Source organism: Lepisosteus platostomus, chromosome 21 (assembly GCF_059453375.1).
Source record: "Lepisosteus platostomus isolate fLepPlt1 chromosome 21, fLepPlt1.hap1, whole genome shotgun sequence".
NCBI classification, from domain to species: domain Eukaryota; kingdom Metazoa; phylum Chordata; class Actinopteri; order Semionotiformes; family Lepisosteidae; genus Lepisosteus; species Lepisosteus platostomus.
The window spans coordinates 17496596-17516783 of NC_142631.1; the positions used below are offsets into that span (position 1 = coordinate 17496596).

At 49.4% G+C, this 20188-nt stretch overlaps 1 protein-coding gene across 5 annotated transcripts in view; it reads right to left on the reverse strand.

Annotated features, from left to right (window-relative positions):
- The window catches only part of LOC148644138 (ral guanine nucleotide dissociation stimulator-like), a 60714-nt gene that overhangs the window by 26769 nt on the left and 13757 nt on the right, over positions 1-20188 (reverse strand). For 2 of the 5 annotated variants that reach the window (XM_088614932.1, XM_088614929.1), the window contains exon 1: positions 2903-3264. The exons of 2 other annotated variants lie outside the window; for them this stretch is intronic. In XM_088614932.1, coding sequence (XP_088471058.1) covers positions 2903-3088 — 186 coding nt within the window. In that variant the 5' untranslated portion in view covers positions 3089-3264. Of the gene's footprint in view, positions 1-2902; positions 3265-17171; positions 17696-20188 lie in introns of those variants that run through there. One more of the 5 variants, XM_088614931.1, reaches the window with a different exon arrangement.

Consider the following 20188-nt stretch of genomic DNA (forward strand, 5'->3'; position numbering starts at 1 on the left):
GCAGAAAGAAAAAAAAAAACAGACCGAATATCTCCAAAAGCTGTTCAACTGTGCATTAAGGCCACTCTCGTGGGCGTTCTCCACTGATGAAAGAGAGTACACTGCTGGGGCAAATTCTCCAGCTGCTCCTCACTAGGACAGACGCTCAAGGCTCATGTAAGAAGCTCACTCAATACAGGGAAAATATATAGCCAAAATGTACCAAACCAGTCGCATAAACAGAGACAGAACATAAACCTTTCAGAATTAAATTAAAATGAATAACAGCCATAACCATTGATTAGCTTGAACAACAGAAGCCCATTAGACGATGTGCTTGATGGTCAATAATAAGGCCTGTCTTTGCTCCTATTGCCCGTGTCCTCCTTTTATCTTAAAAGCTTTTTACATAATACAGAAGCAAATTAGATTATTTATTCACTTCTCTTATTAGAGAATATAGATTTTTGCCGAGTGTCCCTTGTATCAAAGGGACTAGGCAGTACAAAAATGCATCCTTCAAACACAGACAAAATGACCACTCCTGATCTGAAATCCCCACGTGCTGAATGAGTATGAATAGGATATGTCAACATCGTTGAGGGTCACAAAGTGCATTTGTTTCCCCATAAAGAGAGAGATGTAGGGGTCAATTAGTTCAAAGAGACCAAATACAGACTGTATTATGTTTGATGAAAAGATTCACTTGTTTTTCCACTCCATGCATAGAAACAAAATGAAACAGAAGAGCACTGACAACTGTATTTTAAGCAGAAATTAAATGTAATATTTCTAATAGGTGTAAGAGGTTTATATTTATAACAATGAGGGTCATTGGAGGTGGAATAAAAAATATGTGCAGCCTTGTAGATGTAGACCTTTCTTTGCGGACAAATGATGAGATTTGAACCCTCACAGGTGGCTCACAGGTATCCCTGGCAGAAATCAGCAGCACGACAATGGCAAACCTGCTATCAGCGCCAAGATAAAAGCAGGATAGTCAAGTGAACTATTCCTAGATGTTTCAAGGGGTGTCACTACATTGCCCATTCAAAGAGAATCCAATCATCTTTTTTCAGTGGAGTCTTTTGATTGGTTTTCTTCAGATCTGCAAAGCAGCCACCAGGATCACAGGATCTCCTTCACTGTTAATCCACCTTCAACACGACAGTTAATAAAAGGCTTTTGCAAAGAGATTAGGGCGCAACATTGCGCAGAAATATCTGAAGGGGCACACAGGCCAGGTCACGCATTAACTCTTGACTGCCACTCAAAGACAATGGCTTGTAAAAAATTACCCTGCTGCACAATGAAGTGTAAAAGTGGCAAGAGAACTCCAGCCCCTTGAATCTAATCACCACAATGACTAAAAAACCGGGCCCTCTTCCAATATTTTGCCTTTTGAATTACTGCAGAGCCCCCGGAATACTGAATTGGATCACTGCAAGGCAATCCGAGTGGGTGAATTAGTCATCGGACAATCGGACACTGCGAGGCTGGGATGGGGGCAGCTGACAGAGGAAGACAGTGTCCGAAACCTGCAGCCCCAGAGAGGGAGACGGCACCGGCACTCCTAGTGCCACACATGGGAATTAGCAACAGCCCGACAATGAAGCAACACAACACAACACAACAATCATCCAGGTGGATGCTGCACATTGGTGGTGGTGGAGGGGAGTCCCCATTACCTGTAAAGTGCTTTGAGTGGAGTGTCCAGAAAAGCGCTATATAAGTGTAAGCAATTATTATTATTATTATTATTAACTGCTGAATAGTGAGGTTTAAAATTTAATTCAATCAGAGAGCTAGGTGACCAGGATAACATTGCGTCAAAGTCAAAGATGCATTGCAAGGACAACGCGCCCGACTGCTGGGTAAACTCTCCTTCTGTATCGGTCTGCTACCATCCCTGCATCCAGTTTCTACCCACTCCATCCCATTCAGGGTCATGGGGGGCCGGAGCCCACCCCAGCAAGCAACAGGCACCAAGCAGGGCGCAGTGTTAGTTCCCTACCTCTCTTGCAAATCAAAACCACAATGACACCAGGATATCCAATCAGATGTCCTGAAGTTCAGTCCAGAACAGGCTGCGCTGTTTCCCTTCAAGACTAGAGCACTACAATACACCGAACTCCTCGCCAGTGTCTAGTAGCTGCACGACTGTACTGACTGAAGAAACTCGTGTCACATTCCACCATGCTTCCGAAGACAGTTTGAGGGAGCACCGGCACTTCTAGTAAAACTGGGAGTAAACTTCCCAGCTCGTTGGAAGTCCCAGTTATGTCCTCTGTTGCCATGTCCTTTTAATAAGGCTGCCTGGTGATCACGTTACACAGCAATGTACAGTGCTGCACTCGTCTCGAGTACATATTTATCCTCTGACAATCACGGAAACGTCTGAGAGGAAAAAAACGCATTTTCTACCCGAAACGGAAACACGTCTCAATAGGAGCAGAACACCTCATACTAACATTTCTGAGCCTCTGACATTGCAGCCACATCGGACTTTGGGCAAGGGCACGGTGTGCTGTACACTGTACCGACCCCAGGCGCGACCCACAGATTCCCCGACACCGGTTTATTACCCCGCATTACTCCAGAGCCGTGCCAGCAAAGGGGCGAGAAAGCCTTCGTATTTACAAACACTGTGGGTGATAAAGACACAACACTAACCCCCCCAGCGCAAAGCTCCTCTCTCACGCAGAGCCACAGCTCACGGGATTCAATTTTCCGAGAACCCCGCCTGCCTGGCTTCTCCAGCACAGATCAAACCCACAGCTCGTAAATGTAGTATGCAATTCGCCGTAGCCCTCGTTAAAATAAAAAAAAACAACCCAGAATCTCAAGCAATCTGTTACTGAGCGATGTTGAGCGGCGCCAGCTCTCACGGAGCACACCTCCCAGGGAGGTCGGAGCGCTTTACCTCCGGCTGGGGCAGGTCGGGGTCCAGCTGAGTGAAGCTGTGCAGCACCACGGGGCTGGCCTCGCCGGCCACCTCCAGCTTCACCCCGTCCCAGATGCTGCGTATCCTCCAGGCGCTGGCATCAAACATCATATCGGGGCTCCCCGAGCAGACGCTGTGCACCTCGGGCTGCATCAGGTACACCATTGGTGACGGGGATCCCGCTACACCGGAGAAGACCCGAGACTGCGCGCCCTCTGCTTCATGTCCGACGGGGCTGGGTGTCCGCGAAAGCCGTAGTCCTGTCTCGGACGGACGAGGGCGTCTAAAAGAGCATTGCTGCGCTTGTTGCTTCTCTCGCCTCTGTAGTTCTTGCTCGGCTGCTACTTTCTAGCGCTGGCCCCGCCCCGCCCCCTCCCGAGCGGAGGCCCCGCCCCCGTCCCCGCCCCCCTCCTCCCTCCCCCCGGCCCGGCAGAGGATCCATGACGTCATTCTCGACCCGAGCAGACGACAAGTACCGAGCGAAGCGGGGGGGGGGAGAGAGAGAGAGGAAAGAGCCATTTCTCATGAGCTGGACCCTGGTGCAAAGGGAATGGTGTCGCTGCTAAACGTGGTCGAACCCGTCCCATCCCGTTTACTCTAAAACAAAAAAACGGGGCAGCGCGTCGTTTTCTAGCAGTTCGGGCACGAAAGCGTGAATGGGCTCTCCTCTCGGGACCCAGCGACGCGGTGTTTTCTGTTGACCGTATAAACAGTGGGAAGTACTGTGGCCGAAGCTTCTGGATAATTATGGTCTCCACTACACCCTCCCCTGAGCTTTCTTTCCGTGACACGCGTTTCTCCGAAGTGCGGGGGATCTGTTTTTCTCCTCCGTGGCCGTGGGTGGTGCCAGGAGGGCGCACCAGAAACGGAAGGTCGTTGTCTGCAGAACTGGGGTCTCTTCGGGATAACGCATCTCGGCCAGGCAGCTCCTTCAAACCGGTCAAAGACCCGTTTAAAATGAGCTATACAGCAGCACGGGCTGTTCCTCGCCTTTAACTGTGCTGCATTACAAGTGCATTACTCCAGTGACATAATCTGGGCGCACTGAAAACAGCCCTGAGTTTATTACCTGTGTTGAAACTGTGTGCTGGAAGTATCGACTGATTTGGGAAAAGGGATTAGGTCTGGAGAGGAGATGATCCTTGTTTTTTCGGGGGGTGGGATGCAAGATTAATGGCTTTTATTCGGAATTGCAGGTTCCCGTGTTGGAGTCGTTCTCTCTACGAATGCAGAATTGCCTTTTCTGGGCTTTTTCAATGCCAGCAACTCTAGCTTTGATTAGCATGTCTCTGTGCTGGGAATCTGAAACGTGGCTTTCTGGCGGCATCTAATCCAACACCCACCACGTACAACAGAAGGGAAAGCTAAGATCAGAGCAGGTTTTAATCACGTGCGCGCTTTCTTTATTTTAACAATCGCAGGGGTGCGATTTCCCACCCTGCCCCTGCACTGGGGGCAAACTGGGGTCTGAGTGTTTTACACTGAACCCATAAGGGGCAATGAAGCTTCATTTGACCCAGCGGGCAGTCTTCTGAAATGCAGAAGAAAAAAAAAACCGCAACTGCAGACAACATATGCACATGGGACTCGAAGAGAACAGGGAGGGCGAGGGACAAAACACCCGCACTCCGATAAGCAGCACCCCCGTGTCCAGCGGCTGCTGTTATCACCTGCGCCCTTGTCCAGGGACACCCGGTGGGAGTCTGGAACAAGCTACCCGCCCGTGTTTTTGAAGCTGATTATCTGTGTTTTTTTTTCACTTACTGTTTGGATGATCCTGGGATCAGTCTGGCTTGTAACCAGTGAATGTTCTACCTCCACTGCAAGCTGACGCACCAGCTTCAGCTACAGGGCAATGAATGGGCATTTCGGCTGCTAGTGTCCACAGCTCATATACAGTAGACCCAGGGGTTGACTGGAGATGACCCGTCAGCTTTTAAGAATAGCTGGATGTGGGTATAGTCATTCTCTGGTCATTGTTCTGTATAAAGTCACACTGTGGTCACGAGGGGTTAGCAGGATGCTTTGTCTCCTTTACATCACGATGAAAGGACTCTCTTATAAATAAAATAAATCTAGCTGTTTCTTTCCCAATGACCTTATTTACAAGACACTAATAATGTTGATATTGTAAGTCGCGTTTCCTCCATCTACCCACTACAGTACTGAACTGGAATCAACCTGCTCATTTTGGGATTTGTGTGGAGCTTGCATGTTCTCCTCGTGTTCATGTAGGGTTTCCTTTCTGGGTGCTTCGGTGTCTTTCTACAGTCCAAAAACTGGTGGGTTCATTGGCTTCTGGGGAAACTAGCCCTGGGGCGAGTGTGTGTGTGTGTGTCTGCGTGTGCCCTGTGATGGACTGGCGTCCCGTCCACAGTGTACCCTGCCTTGTGTCTGTTGCTTCCTGATAAGTCTCTGGCTCTCTGTGACTCTGAATGGGATAAGTGGTTACTGAAAGTGATGTGATGTGAAAAACAGAGTCACAATTTTTGAAGGCAGGTCTTCCTCAGTTCAATATTCTGAGGTGGGTAGAACATATACGTTTTACTGGTGCCAGTGATGTTCTTTGCAGTTCTCAAAATATTCTGGCAAAATGTAAGTTTTTATTTAAGACCTTATTTGAGAGACAGTAGTAACACCTCTTCCAGCAGCAGCCTCAGCTCTCCCAGTAGGTCTCCCCTCCAGGTACTGGCCAGGCTCTCACTGCTGGGCTTCAGCGGGCTGCCAGCTGGGAGCTGCAGGGCCACAGGGCTGCCAGATGGGGTCACCAAGCTCACTGCCAGTCACAGTCAGCTCGAGACACAACAAAGACAGGAACTAGAGATCTGTAGACCACGGGGCCCAGTCCACACGCTTAAACTGGAACCAAAAATGGGGGCTCCGTTATTCCACACCCCCAGAAGATGTGCACCCCTCCGTTTCTTCCGAATCCGGCTCCAGTGGGTGGAGGTGAACATCTGTGGAGGAGAAAGGCAGCCCCACGTGTGCAGCTGCTGTAACTTGATTTCTAAGACGGTTTTGCTAATTTGGTCGTATTCTGCCCCTCTCCCGAGGAGGAAGTAGTGAGGGGAAGATTAGTGCACCATGACGGCAGGCACTCGGCGAACTCTACAGCAGCTGCTCCGCGGAAACGCAGCTGCACAGACTGTACCGGCTCCTGCCACCAGCCTCGTCCCCATCCTCCTTCCCTGTCTTTTTGCCTTAAATCTCTCCAAGATTGACTCGATGTTTAAAGTGTCATCAATATCCTGCTCTTCATACTTGAAAACAAGTTTCTACTAAACACTACTGCTTTGGAAACATCAATTTCCGTGAACGCTTAGTGTTTCCTTTTGATTATTCTTGTTCTTGTTCTTGTTCTAAGGTCTTGTATCATTTCACAGCAGGGCAGACGATCGCATTGCTGCCTCTTCTTACTGGGTGTGTGCGTTACAGTATTTCAGCCTTTCACGCTGTGGGTCCGGTGGCGTCAGGGCCCTTCCTTGCAAATATTTCCTTCTCTCCTCACGAGCCCTCTTGTTCCTGGAGCAGTGCTTGGAAACCCCAGAGCCGCGGGGGAGCGCCGCAGTGGCCCACAGTGTCGTCGGGCAGGCGAGAGTGTTTCCGTTTCTGGGACAGAGACTGCCCGAGGGCCTGAGCCCCAGCACTCCTCTCCGGCTGCTTCCTGATGCCAGGGGCTGCGGCAGGAACACTGTACTACTGTACCTCTCACCTCCAGACCAGACCTTCAGGTCTTTGAATCCCACTTCCCATCCACCCTACATTCCTGTGAGTAGAGAAAGCCGCCCCACCTGACTAGACTACAATGCCTTTCTCTGCCAATGGACAGGCACACAGCTGGGCTGCTGTGCTTCTCTGGTGCCCCCAGGAAGCCACGATTAATGGAACACAAGCATGTCACTGGTTTTCTAAAGGATTGCTACTCATAATCCGTATACCTTATATTCATCCAGAGACTACAAAACGAATCTGGCTGTACTTCTCCATCGATCCGTTTTCTAACTGCTTCTTCCAATACAGGGGAGCTGGAGCCCATCCTGGCCAGCAACAAGCACAAGGCTGGACACACCCTGGACAGGACGCCAGTCCATCGCAGGGCACGCGCACACACACACACACACACACACAGACACACTCGCACCAGGGCCAGCTTTCCCAGAAACCAATTCGCCTACCAGCACGTAGGAGGAAAGAGGGCGCCAGCAGGAAAGCCATGTGAACACGGAAACAACATACAAACTCCATGCAGATAGTACCCCAGGAACTGAACCCAGAGCCTCAGTACTGTGAGGCAGCAATGCTACTATTGTGCTACTGTGCTGCCCTACAGCATTTAGGCTTTCTGGAAACCTGTCTTCCATAACACAGATCCTAGCACTGGCTTAATAATCTGCACATTCCTAGACATGCTACACACATAGTCTGAAATTACATTTTCCAAAAAGCTAAGAATCTAATCATGATTAATATTTGCATGCTGTACTGGAACCAGAAATTAAATTCCCCTAAAATATCATTTAGAAGGGAAATGCGATCCTGGAATGAGATCAAGGAAATGGGATCAATATTCTTTATTATTCCCCATCTGCTTAGAAAAGAGGGCTAGGAGAAAAAAAAAGAGAAGAAATAAAGTATTCTAACATAGAATGGAACAACGACGAGCCATCTACAACACAATTCATACTCCCAGCTTGTTAATACTGGAACGTGACCAGGCACAGGTGCTGTAGAAACCCCAGGAAGGAGAAGAGTGATGGGATCACGTGGGGGATGTGGAGCCGCCCCTGTGCTCAGGCACACAGAATGGAATTGGATGGCCACTTAAATCCAGGAGCCATAGAGGAAGAATCGATAAATAACAGGGAAGTGCCCTCAGTATCCCCGTGGCTGACGCCCCTCGTGAAGTCTTATTGCTCTCCGGGGACCTGATTTCATCGGTGCCTGCAGGCGAGAGACACTGCTCCCCGACTCGCAAGCCAGTCTCTGGCACGGCCACACGACGGCTAGCGTTCCCGAATCCCCGCCGCTCCCCACGGGCACGGTGAAGAACCGGGATTCCCGTGGCAAAAGGAACACACCGCTGCCAGTGAAGGCTGAGAGAGGAGCCCGAGTTTCAAAGGCCTCAATCCCATAAGGCCGATGGGGATCAGATTCGGAGGAAACCCAGCTCCCCTGTTGCTGTGGCAACCGCTCAAGTCTGCATTTCAAACGGTACTTTCTCCTTCTGTCTCCTCCTGCCTCTACTTTCCACTCGCCTTTCATTCTCCCAATTTCACAGCTGGCTAGGCAGAGGTAGGACGGGGGGGTGAGGTACAGTTCACAAGGTAATGAATTTAAATCTCATCAAATTATTTTTTTATGGCCTGTCTTTTGTGAATATTACACACGGAACAAGCTCAGCCAGATGTCAATAAACTAATCCCCTCTATGTCAATGCTTCCTTAAAAGACTTGTGCTGCTGCAAAACCACCGTGCAGACATGAGGGATTAGCAATCCCAGCTCTATACTGTAAGAAAATAATCGCGTTCGATTCACTGAAGATTTTGATGTCAGCTTTGCCAAGGAAAACCTGCTTTTGAACACCCCGACTCTGGAGCAAGTAAGATCTTCCAGCCTCTGGGCTCACAAGGTTCCATGAAATACCGTCTTAAAAATTACAGGTTCGAGATATGATTAGTTAGTAAAACCATCCACTCCAGGATCTGCCTTAAAATCTGTCACTGTTTGGTATCTGATCAACACATAGGATTATCCATCTGTTGCAAAAGGGAGGCGCCTGTACTGTTCATGACATCCGACTACATCAGTTCCAGCATCAGTCATCAGCTGTCTTCCTAATTTGTCATTGTATTCCCTGTGGTTTGTCCTCTGCTTCACTGACACGATCCATGTGTGGATATCAATATTAATTCTTAAAAAAACATGGATGCCATGTGGGTAAATAAACCTAAAAGGAAACAGTCCAGTGTGCCAATAAACACGTGTTATCTCGGCCTGGGTAAGGTCATTCTCCTTATCACTGCAAGGAGATTACTGGCACTGATTTCTGTTTCTTCCTGAAAGCAGTGAGTCACGGTTCTGGTATGTTTAAAGCCTGCTTTACCGCTCGTGCCTACAGTTGTGCCACTCAAGACAATGAACTGCAACACGTGTGCAGAAAACTTTCAGTTCGTGCTACAGGTAACTTCCATAACTTCCATATACAATGACAGCAGTGAATGAGGTCATGGATCAGCACTGGAGCTGCAGAGCCCAGCTGTGACGACAACCAGCAGAGACAGTGTCCCTGTAGGACTGGGAACCTCTGGTTTATAGTAATGTCATACCAAATCTACAATCAATGTCATGAAAAAAGTGGAACAATATTCCAATTTATCCATTCATTATCAGAAAGCTGCGTGTTCCTGCGAGATCTGTGACAAACTGAAGCCTGATCCCACACCCCAGACGGGACACACGTGCACACACAGGGTGTTTTTGGGAGATGGGAGGAAGAAAGAGCACCTGGTGAACACACACAAGAGCACAGGGAGAACATGCAAGCTCCACAGAGAGGGGCCTATTCTGGAATCAAACCCAAGGGCTGTAAGGCAGCAGTAAATGTCACAATTTCAATCAGCACTTGTAAATTTCCGCCTCATTTTTCCTCGAAGTGCAGTGGCACCGAGTTAAAACTACAAGCCTTTATTACCATGGTACATAACTGAACACGATCCATAATTTCAGAATCACAGAAAGCAATGAGGAAACTGTTTGGCTTATACAGTCAAGATCCTGCTTTGAGAATCGTTTGGCTGCAGCACTTTTTGCACAGAATCAAAACCCTGGTCCGGTTTTTCCACTGTTTTTTTTGGCTCGACGCAACAGAAATATCCTGAAAAAATCCCTAACAGTTCCATAGGTTTTTTTCCAGGGGATTCTGCGGAGAGTTACCGGCAGAGCATTTGTTGTGTGCTGGCAGTGATGGGAAACGGACACCCCTTTCTCTGCGCGAGGTGAGGTCATCCCTGTATCTCCCTGCACCTCTTCACGCACAGACAGATGCAGAACTGGGCCCAGGTGAGAGAGCACCATTTCCCAGCCCTCACTGGGGGGCAATGACTACAAGTCACCCCCCCCGACCACCTGGTGCAGAAAATTCCGCTCCCTCCTGTGCTGTTCTATCCTAATAATAGCAAAGAAGCCATCATGAGTCAGATCTCTTATTTTAAGAATGACTGGATACTGGAAAACAGTGCAACACTTCAGTGTAACTGGGCATGCCTGAGTGGTCTCGTATAATTGTGACACTTAACACCGGCAATCATAAACTTTAACTAGATCAATTTTTAGTATGGAATATGACCCTGATTGCCTACCCGAGGACTGAAACATCCGCTTAAAACATTCTTTTTGACACCCTACCCCTGTATGGAGACAGTGCCTGCCAGTAAACGGACAGGGGACTGTACACTCTATCAAGAACAGGCACAGAACAGCCGGCACTAGTTCTGTCCTGCAGCTGCTGGCTGGCAGCCATACCACGGAGCCAGGTCTTACTTTTCAGGCACCCAGTGGGATTCTTTTGCTTTTATTGTCTCGGAGCTGGCTATCTAAAAATCAGATTTTACAAAAGGGAACATCCGATGGAATTCCTCGATCCGATAGTGAAAGAGGCGAATTTTTCCTGTGCCTGCGAGGCGGACGGGACTCTGGGCTCGTTCCTAGCCTGGATCAGTGGGGGGGGGGGGGGTGTTTATGCCAGAGAGATCCGCGGAGAAGCATTTCCCTCGATTCAGAAATTGCTGTAATGACAGGATACTCACGGAGACCAGAAGCGAGATGGAAAAGGAGTGGGAGGGTGTAGCATAATGTATTTCATCCCACTCCATGCTTGCAGAAAAGCTCCATTAAGTTCTATTAGTAGTCAGAACACTGATCTAGTCTAGAGAGTTCCAGACACTGAATCACTGAATGAGAGGCCTTCTGTGACTCACTGATCACATTAAAGTGAGCGTGCAGCGGTCTCCAGGGATAGCGTGTGTGATGAGCTCAAACCAGGACATGTGTGTTATCACGTGGGAGAGGGGCTGTCGAACCCGGGTCTCTAGAGGGTCCGTAGAAACCTCTCGAGAAAAAAAAATGATACCCTTAATCAAGAATGAGCCTGGCAGTGAATCAGGTTTTATTCAGGGAGTGCCTTTTTTTTTTTACAAACAATGTGTTGGTTTAGAAGCACATCTAGAAGGTGCAAGACAGGAGATTTTATTCCTGTTTGTGAAAAGAGCAACAGCTGTGCAGGCTCCAGACACTGACGACGCTGGTCAAGAGTCTTAGAGGAGACAACCCTGAAAACACAAAGGTACAGCAGGGTGCACCGTGCAGGAAAAAGACAAACAGTGCCATCTTTTGTTTAGCACTGCTTATTATGTAACAGTGCAGAGCTCGCTCATGTGCAACAGGAAAAAACAAAATTCACGCAGACTCCGCTGCAATCTTTCATTTAAGATGAAGGGATCCAATTTCATGAGCTCTCCTCCATGCCATTTCCAAAACCGATCTAGAGATAAAAATGCTGAAAATAATCAACCATAAGAAAAAATAATAAAATGATGACGAATAAGCTCGTCAGAAACATCACCCTTTTCCCTTTTACTCCTGCTTACTGTATGTGGAATCGGAGCAGGTCTCCCCGTCAGTGGAGACACACAGTCTGATTAGGCTTTGTGCTGTTCCTAGAAGTATGAAATGAGGTGTGCATCTCAAAGAGCAGGGAGGAAGCTACAACAACGTCCCTTAAAGCATCTTTCCAGGCAGATTAAGGCCCTTCCAGCGCCCACTGCCGCATGACCAGTGCTAGCCACCAGAGGGCGCACCACAGCCCTTGAGGGCATGGCTCTGCTACCAAGCTGCTGGCTTTTAACAGCTTCTGAAAAAATAAAAAAATAAAAAGCAAAACATCATCTAGGATGAAACAGAGAGAATATATCTCAGATGACAATGATCAGTATAAAAAGCTTAAAACCACGTGTTTCCGTTTTTAAAATGGACATTTTCTCCGAATTCTGACTTTCCAGTTTCTGAAAAATCTTTTCTCGTCAGCCTCCTGACAGGCTGAGTCTCTGTGGACAGCCTCTTTTGCTGTGTCGTTCCGAAACTGAAACATCTTGATCTATTTTGCTGCCAGTGCAGGGGTGGTATAATGACTTTCTTAACATCACTTATCTCACCTCTCCCACGCACAAACCTCCAGCGTCGAACTGCGCGCGCAGACGCGACACCACGAAAAGGCCAACACAACAATGACTTCACTGCAAATACAAGCTGGAAAGCGCTGTGGCCTTATCGTATCAACGCTGCTCATTTGACGCTCACTTAAATCTGGATCTAGAAACGCACACGGCCTCACACGAGCACAGACTCCCGCAGTGAAGCTCTCCGACCACAAAACCTGGGTCAAAGGTTACCTGCTCCTCAGATGTGGGCTGCAATGGAAATTTTCATTTGAACTCGGTGTTTTTTCAACGTCGCCGTCAAATAAGGGGGAAACCCTTTCAAACGTGCGTGTAGAGATCAAACTCAGATCAGTGAGCGTCTGGAAAGAAAAGCCTTTCAGTGGAAACACCTTCAAGACCAGAACGACTGCTCAGCCCAGGTTCGGTCAAGACCTCATCCTCATCCCCTTTCCAACAAATTCCAGTCTCTCCTCTGACATCAGCTTGTATATATACTGTATCTACTTCTGCCCAGTGCAACACCTATAACATCTATCTAGGGGCTCGGGGAGATGAGGGGGGACTGGATTAGAAATCAATCTTAAGAGAGGAGGTGTCTCACAGCAGTTATAATTTCAAATAACTGTTTATGGCCACGTTCGAGGAGCAACATGAGCCAAGCTGGAGGTGCGACAGGAGAGACTCAGTCACACCCCCTCAGTTCCCAGCCGGAGCTGGTCTGGAGCGAGGCGCCCCAGGCCTCGCAGGAAGTGTCGCTGCCTCTCGCAGGTTTTAATGGGAGCACGGCTATGAATAGACTTTCCGAAGCACGCCTGCCCGGCCGGCCGTGACCTCGGTGTCCGGCCTGAACCGGAGGGCCGCCTGAGGGGACCGGGCAGCCCGGCGGAGAGCAGTGATCCCAGCAGTACCTCCTGGGATCAGGATCAGGATCAGCCTGTTAATGGCCGCTCTCTGCTTGGGGGAAGAGCCTCCTGGCTGGTTCCGTCTCGGCAGGCTCTGGAAAGCCTCAGTAATGCCCAGTGGTCTCGTGCTGTTTACGTTATGCTACAGAAGTAGAATGAACAGAGTAGCTCTGTATACTTCATCATGAGAACGGGTTACATACTGGGTATTTGGTTATTAAAAGCATATTTATGCAGCTTTGACAACAGGGCTTGTTACAGACACCCACCATACTTTGTGTAAAGAAGTGTTTCCTCCAGTACATGGGCCCTGGCTTCATGGTTCATATTTAAGCATCTCGGTGAATCAGCATCATTGAAACTATTCAGGACTAGAAATAATTGCATCAGGTCCCCTAATTATGTTCAGTAATAACGAGATTATGTTTTTTTTTTTAATTTGTCATGCTTTTTACACCTCAAATTAACTCTTGAGCTCTTCCTGATATTGCAATACCCCTTTTTTATTGCATGGCCAGCATAGCATTGTATACAACACAGATTGTATATGCACAATTCCTAACCTTTAAATATAACAAGGAACCTATTCAGGTCAACAGGTTGCTATATCCAATAGTAAATTAGATGATCATTTTGCAGCAAACTGTAGTATCTCTACGGTACAGTGGAAGACAAAATGACAAGGTCACACTATTCCTGCCATTAATGATGCGCTACAAATAACTGTAAAAATGAACATTAACATTATTTTTAGAGTAAAACAACTGACTATACAGCTATCCCCTCACAAAAATTTCAAGTATTAAAGCTTACACAAAGACTTTATTTTCTTCAAAAAAACAATAGCACATTAAAGGAAACAACAAGTGCCTTCTCACAAAGTTTTAAACTGCTCGCGGATCACGGAAAGGGCTCAGTGATGACCACAGATATCTGAATGGCATTCTGAGGGCTTCGTCTAACCCTTCTGTTTTCACAGCCCAGTGAGAACAATCCAGCACACTGTGTTGGCAGTCATTCAGTGTGACTGTATTCTTCTTAGATCTCAATGAGAGAACACACAAGGTTTCTTCTGCACTGCTATCAAACACACAATAGCGCGATTCATTTGCAGCTATTCCTACCTGCTGTGGGTCACTTCAGGTGGTAAGCAAAGGGATGTGATCACGGCCCCTCATTAAGAAGCTCAGGGTATTGTTAAATGTCAGCAGCATGACTACAGCTTCTCCTGTTAGGGATGGAAACACTCTAATTGACAGTATGGGAAAAAGCAGGGCTTGACCTACATCCAGAACCTCTCAACTGAAAAACCACATCAGAGCGGTACACGTCCACCAGGCACCACAATAATACTCACAGAGGACGTCAAAGATAGCTTGTCAGCCTCCGCAGTTGTTAGGACACAATGCAGAATGCCTGTTAACAGAATTAAGATGTTTCTGCAGCGCCAGCCCCTTACGACTGCAATCTGATGCCCTGAGGATACTGAGAAACACACAAACAGAACTGCTACAGGACAGATGTGCCGTTAATTAGCATGACAATTCATTTTTGCCGAGGTCCTGTTTACTATATAATCACTGCCTTTCCCACTTCTACAGCTAGGCTGTATCTAAACACCTAGCAGGTGAAACAAGTATGATATTTTTTCTCAGTCTATCAATGCTTCATAGTCTTTTCAGGTCAGTTCGATTTTTTTCCGTCTCGATGTTTCCTCAGAGCTGTGCTGTGCAATTGGGCAGCCAGGCTGGCGAAAGCTGAGCCAACACACATGCAAAACGGGCGCCGTGCTCGGCGGCGCCATCTCTGCTTGCCGACTTCATTAAGGCTCTCCGAACGCGTCTGATCGGGGCTGACGCGTTATCCACGCTGCCACGAGCGCTCGCGTTCCTGCGCGGCGCACCGCTGGAAAACAACCCACTTGGCGCCGCAGGGAGGGCCTGTTTGTGCTTTGCAAAGGGCTTGACTTTGCGCTTCCCCTCCGATAACACAGCTAAACAAAGGAGCCACAGCACCGCACTCGCACACAGGGAGCGCCCACAGCCCCAGGAGACCGAGTTCAAAGAGGATGGAAATAACAGCGCGGGCCCCTCCTGTCCTGTCCGTGGCTGGGCTCCACCTCACTCTGACAAAAACAGCGCCAAAGGTGACTTCAGACCTGGGATCAAGCCTATTCAAACCCCCAGACGGCGAGAGACCACACATACAGGACTGCGTGCCGCAGGACAAGGGGCTTCATTAACTGCTCAAACGTCAGCTGTTTCCCCTCTTACACTCACTTGGAGCCTAGCTGGTAATAAAGCTGTGCATGTATTTACCACAGGCTTGGAGAGCCGATGTCACCCTTCACAAGCTAGTTTTGTTCATAGCGTGCTGTAAGCAGTTCATATTATATTTCAAGGAGTTCAGCTGAGGAATTGTAACTTCAGTAGCAGTTAGGAGAAGGGTTGGCACAGTGGCCAGCATTGCTGCCTCGCTACCCTGGAAATCTGGGTTCAGTTCCTGGGCTGCTGTCTGTGTGGAGTTTGTATGTTCTCTCCGTGTTCCAGGTTTCCTCTCACTGTCCCATAAAATTGACTTCTGGGAAGACTGTGAGTGTGCATGTTTGTGCCTGTCTGCCCTGTGATGGACTGGCGTCCCGTCCAGGATGTATCCTGCCCTGCGTCTGTCACTGAACCACACTGCAAGCAGAACTCTTCTTATTACCAGCAATTTAACACCTTACGTTCAAAAACAGGTTTTGTTTGCCGCTCAAGGCAAACAAAACCACCAGCCTCACTCAGAAGTGAAGAGCAGAGAAGGTGGGTCAGGGAATATCGGGAATAAAGCAACAAGGCCTTTGCTTAAGGACACTCAGGAGCTGCAGCCTAACTGAGCACCTCTGAGGTTGGCCAAGACTTCCTTGGCTTAACAATGTCCCCCTGAGAACAGCGACTCAGCGCCACCTGAATAAAAGAAAAACACTCTTGTACAGCAATGCCAGAAGCAGACCCTCACTTGTCCCAAAACCACACAGAATAGCATATCAATTCCTCTTGGCTTCTTTTCAGTTTTAATTAAGACCTTCGCAGTAATGATTACTGTGTAATTAGGCCTCTGTACACAGTAACTCCCTCCCTGCTCTCGTTGCAACTGGGAATGCGGAGGCGCTCTCCTCCCAGTACTACAGGGTACCAGCCTTGCTACGGCAGATGTGTTGAGCTTTTCAGTGCATGCCTACGGTCTAGAAGAAAAGTCTCTTTTCATGACAATGCTTTTGAAATGCCGTTTGTTGCATACCTTCTAGATCCTAGATCTCAGAGTGCTGCCTAAAATCTTGTGGGGAGCAAACACTACACTACATCACCCAAAAGAAGAACAGGTGCGTCGCTAGACTCCCGGAGCTCTGAAATTTGTCTTTGGCCAGTAAGCCCTGATCACCGTTTGACACACTGTTTAGAACACGCAGGCTTGTAGTATTGAACACTGTAGCTTTCCTTGAATTTCACAGTGCACTTATAGACCCAGGCAAGGCAGAAAATCATTTGCAAGACAATATTCAGTCAGGTAAGCGGCTCAGCGGAGGGGCTGCTAGTGTGGCCCAACTCTGCAGCACGTCTGGTCTCCCAGAGCTCGCAGGAAATGACTTGGGGAAACTCTGGGTATATTTAATACAGGGAGTTAAAATACCAGTAGCAACCATCAGCAATAAAGAGGCACCTGCTCCAGTGCTGCAAGTCAGTGAGACTGCTGTCGAACTCTGACACCACAGCCTGTGGCGAAGGAGAAGCAGGAATATAACGAGCTCTTAACACCAGCACACAGCCCCAGCATTTAAACGAGGCTTTGCAGATACACACGCTGCCAGCAGCCGGCTACAATAGACTGCAGTGGATCAGCAATAGCCCACACCCTACCAATCCAGCAGCTCTCCATATTACAACAGTACTGTTAATAATCATATTTAGAGTAGGTGTGCCGAGTCGCCTAACTGTCCTGTGCAAGACACGTGTGCCTTAAGCGCACAACAACAAGCTCTAGTCTTACGTGCGTGTGCTTCGACTAACAAAACAGTTGCTACCCAGCTGAGCTTCCTCGCCTCTCCAAACTGTCACGAAAACCCAGGCACGGAATAAATAACCGATGCTCACCAGGTCGTCCAGGATAGAGACCGGGAAGTCGAACATGCACATCCTCACGGGCTGAGCCAGCGCTTTGTGCAGGCTGAAGACCGACTTAGCCTCCATTCTCCGCAGCAGGTGGCTAGGGAACAATTCCGGCTCCTCTGGCTAACGGCTTCATGAGCTGGGCGACGGGACCGCGGGACTGGGGAGAAGCCCGCTGCTGCGAGGGCTGTCTCTTCTCCTCCTCCTCCTCCTCCTCCTCCTCCTGCCGGCTCGCTCTCGCTCGGCCAGGGACTTCCTGTCTGATTCCTCCCGCAGCGCGCGTGCCGCGACACGCCGGACCCCAGCGCCTGCCTCCTGCCTCCTGCCTCCTGCCTCCTGCCTCCCGCCCGGGCTTCGCCTGCGCTCGTACACGCAGCGGGGAGGGGGGGAGAGACAGCCCCAGATCGCCGAGCGTCCCTGTCCTCTTAAACACACAGAGCGCTGCACCTGGGAGGAGACAGCCCCCAGCCAGACGAGGTCCTATCCCCGAGCCCTCGCCCCCCGACAGCAGCGCAGGTCTGGCCCGCGGCTGTGGAGTTCCACTGAGGCGTGTGCATCACAGAAGTCACGTACTAATTAACCGGCTTGCCAGCATTGTGCGAGGCAAAGCCCCAGGGAGCCCCCTCCCCCTATTGTTCTGTACAAGAGCCGGGACTCCCCGCGGGCGGGCCCCCAGGGGCCCAGCGAGCGCACCAGACAATGCGAGGGCCTCTGGTGAGCAGGAAACGAGCCTCGCGGGAGCCACAGAGACCTCTCCCCCAGCAGTGATTTCCCAGGGGAGGGAAACATCCCCAGTGCACAAAACCGCAGACCAGCCACTCTCCCTGAACCTAGCTGCTTGGCAAATGCGTTTGAGGGCCTTAAATGCAACATTTAATTTCCCTTTTAAAACCAGCAGCTGCCGTTCTTGTGTGCTGTACAGGTCTTGCGGTTCACACGTCATTAGTTCCGATGCGGACAAGACATGAGCGCCCAGTCTGGCGTTTGGCTGTTCTTGATTTCTAACAAAAATGTAAAGATTTCATCTACATATGACAGCTAGCTGCTTCAGGAGATGAGGAAGGAGATATTTCACCCCTCTACACTATTCCAGTCTTTCTGGGAGCATTACAGACAGCCTTTCCTCAGTTATCAGGATTCCTTTTTTCTCATTCTGGAATCGGAGGCTTGTAGATGTAGATCCAGAACGCTTTGGAAGTGCCATTCCTTCTGCTGGAATCTGCACGGAGCAAGAATGAGGTCCATGACGGGCCAGAAGAGGACCCAGCGGACGGCGAGTGCGGACATGTTATGTGCCGTGTGGCATGAACACAGGGACGACAACCACCAGCAGCCCAAGTTCAATCAGACTCGGACGTCACTTCCTCTCCTAAAACACTATAAATACCGTACGTGATCCCCTGGTCTCCCTCGGATACGTCTTTTCTCCCCCTCTGCAGCTGCCCCCTGGTCACCCCTCACTCTGCAGGGGGTCCCGACCCCCTCGTTCTCTGGCCAGGAGGTCAGCCCTGGGCCAAGCAGGTTAAGGCAGATTTTGACTGAACACTCCTCAGTCCTTTTAAGGACACTTCATTCTCGGCTGTTGTCATTGTCAGTGAAGTTCAGTGATGGTGTCTTTAAAGGAATTTCCACAGCTGCCCCTTCGTGGTTTCAACACAGTGTATCCTGTTTCCACACCATGGGCTGGCTGAGCAGTGAACGGAGCCCGGAGAGCTTCTGTTTCTCGCAGTAGAGAATTACTGGCAGAGGTGGGCAGCAGACTAGGGTCTTCTCACATACCACTCACGCGTGAGTGGGAGATGCCACATCAAGCCACATTCAACTGGCTAAGAGGGGGCCAAGGCACCCTGGGAGGAGGGGGCAATCTAGAACAGCACACCATGCCCAGGCTTTATGTCTGTTGGAGGAGGGAGGAAACTGGAATGGCTGGGGAGAACATGCAAACTCCACACAGAATGTGCCCCCATGGGGAATCTCATTCAGCCAACACGATCCAGGCCGGAACTAGTGACTAGAGACACTCTGACTAGAATGGTCAGCTGGTCAACTTACTGAATGCCGAACCCACTAAACACCAATGTCAAAGACGAAGGAAGAGAAACATCCTGATCACAGAGCTTCGGTACTGAAAGCTAATTTTGTACCAACACATCTCCCTATAAAAGATGGGAAAGCTGGGGGAGGGGGGTGGTTTTTATGTTCTGTTATGCACGTTAGGGTCTCGAGATTTGGGGGTTTTTACTCTTTGGGATCTGTAAATGCAAACAAAGATGGGGGACTGAAAAGGAAGATGGAGAGGGTGCAGGAGAAAAGGGGAGAAAGAGAAAGAGAGGGGGAGAAAGGCAGACAAGAAGAGGGAGAGGACAGCCGAGCAGAGTGAAAGATAGAAAGTATTAAAATTCAGAGGCAGCCTACACTGCAAACACTGTAGAGCCACGGTTTCTATGGAAACCCAGAGCTGCCTTCACAACACGGGCCCAGAGCTGGCCCGCTCTACAGAGCGCATTTCGGTCAATTTGAGAACTGACAACCAGCCAAGACAGGCAGCCTGGGAGTCTCTGACAAGATGAGGACCTGCGCCTCCTGGGAGATTCACAGAGGTTTTCCCCTCGCAGAAAGCCGTGGTCTCCTCCAACCAGCAGCACCGGCAGTGCGGCCACTACAAAAGAACAGGGCGACAGAGGTGACACGACGCCCGGCTTTTACTTTCGCTTTGTTCTCCCACCAAAGGAAATGATAAAGTGCTCAATTTCGAAACAGTTGCCATGTATTAATATCTGCATTTGCCGCGGAAAGCACAGTAGACCTTCCCCAGTAATTTCCCTCCATCGCAGGAGATTGGACACACACACACACACAAACATCGGTTTCAAACGCCGCCTTACTGGTTCGCTTTGCAGCCGTCCCTGCGGCAGCTGGGGCTCTGCTCTACTGGGGAATCCACAGCGCAGTGGGGCAAACTGGTGAACACGGCCTGCATTACTCACTGCTGGAGGATGGAT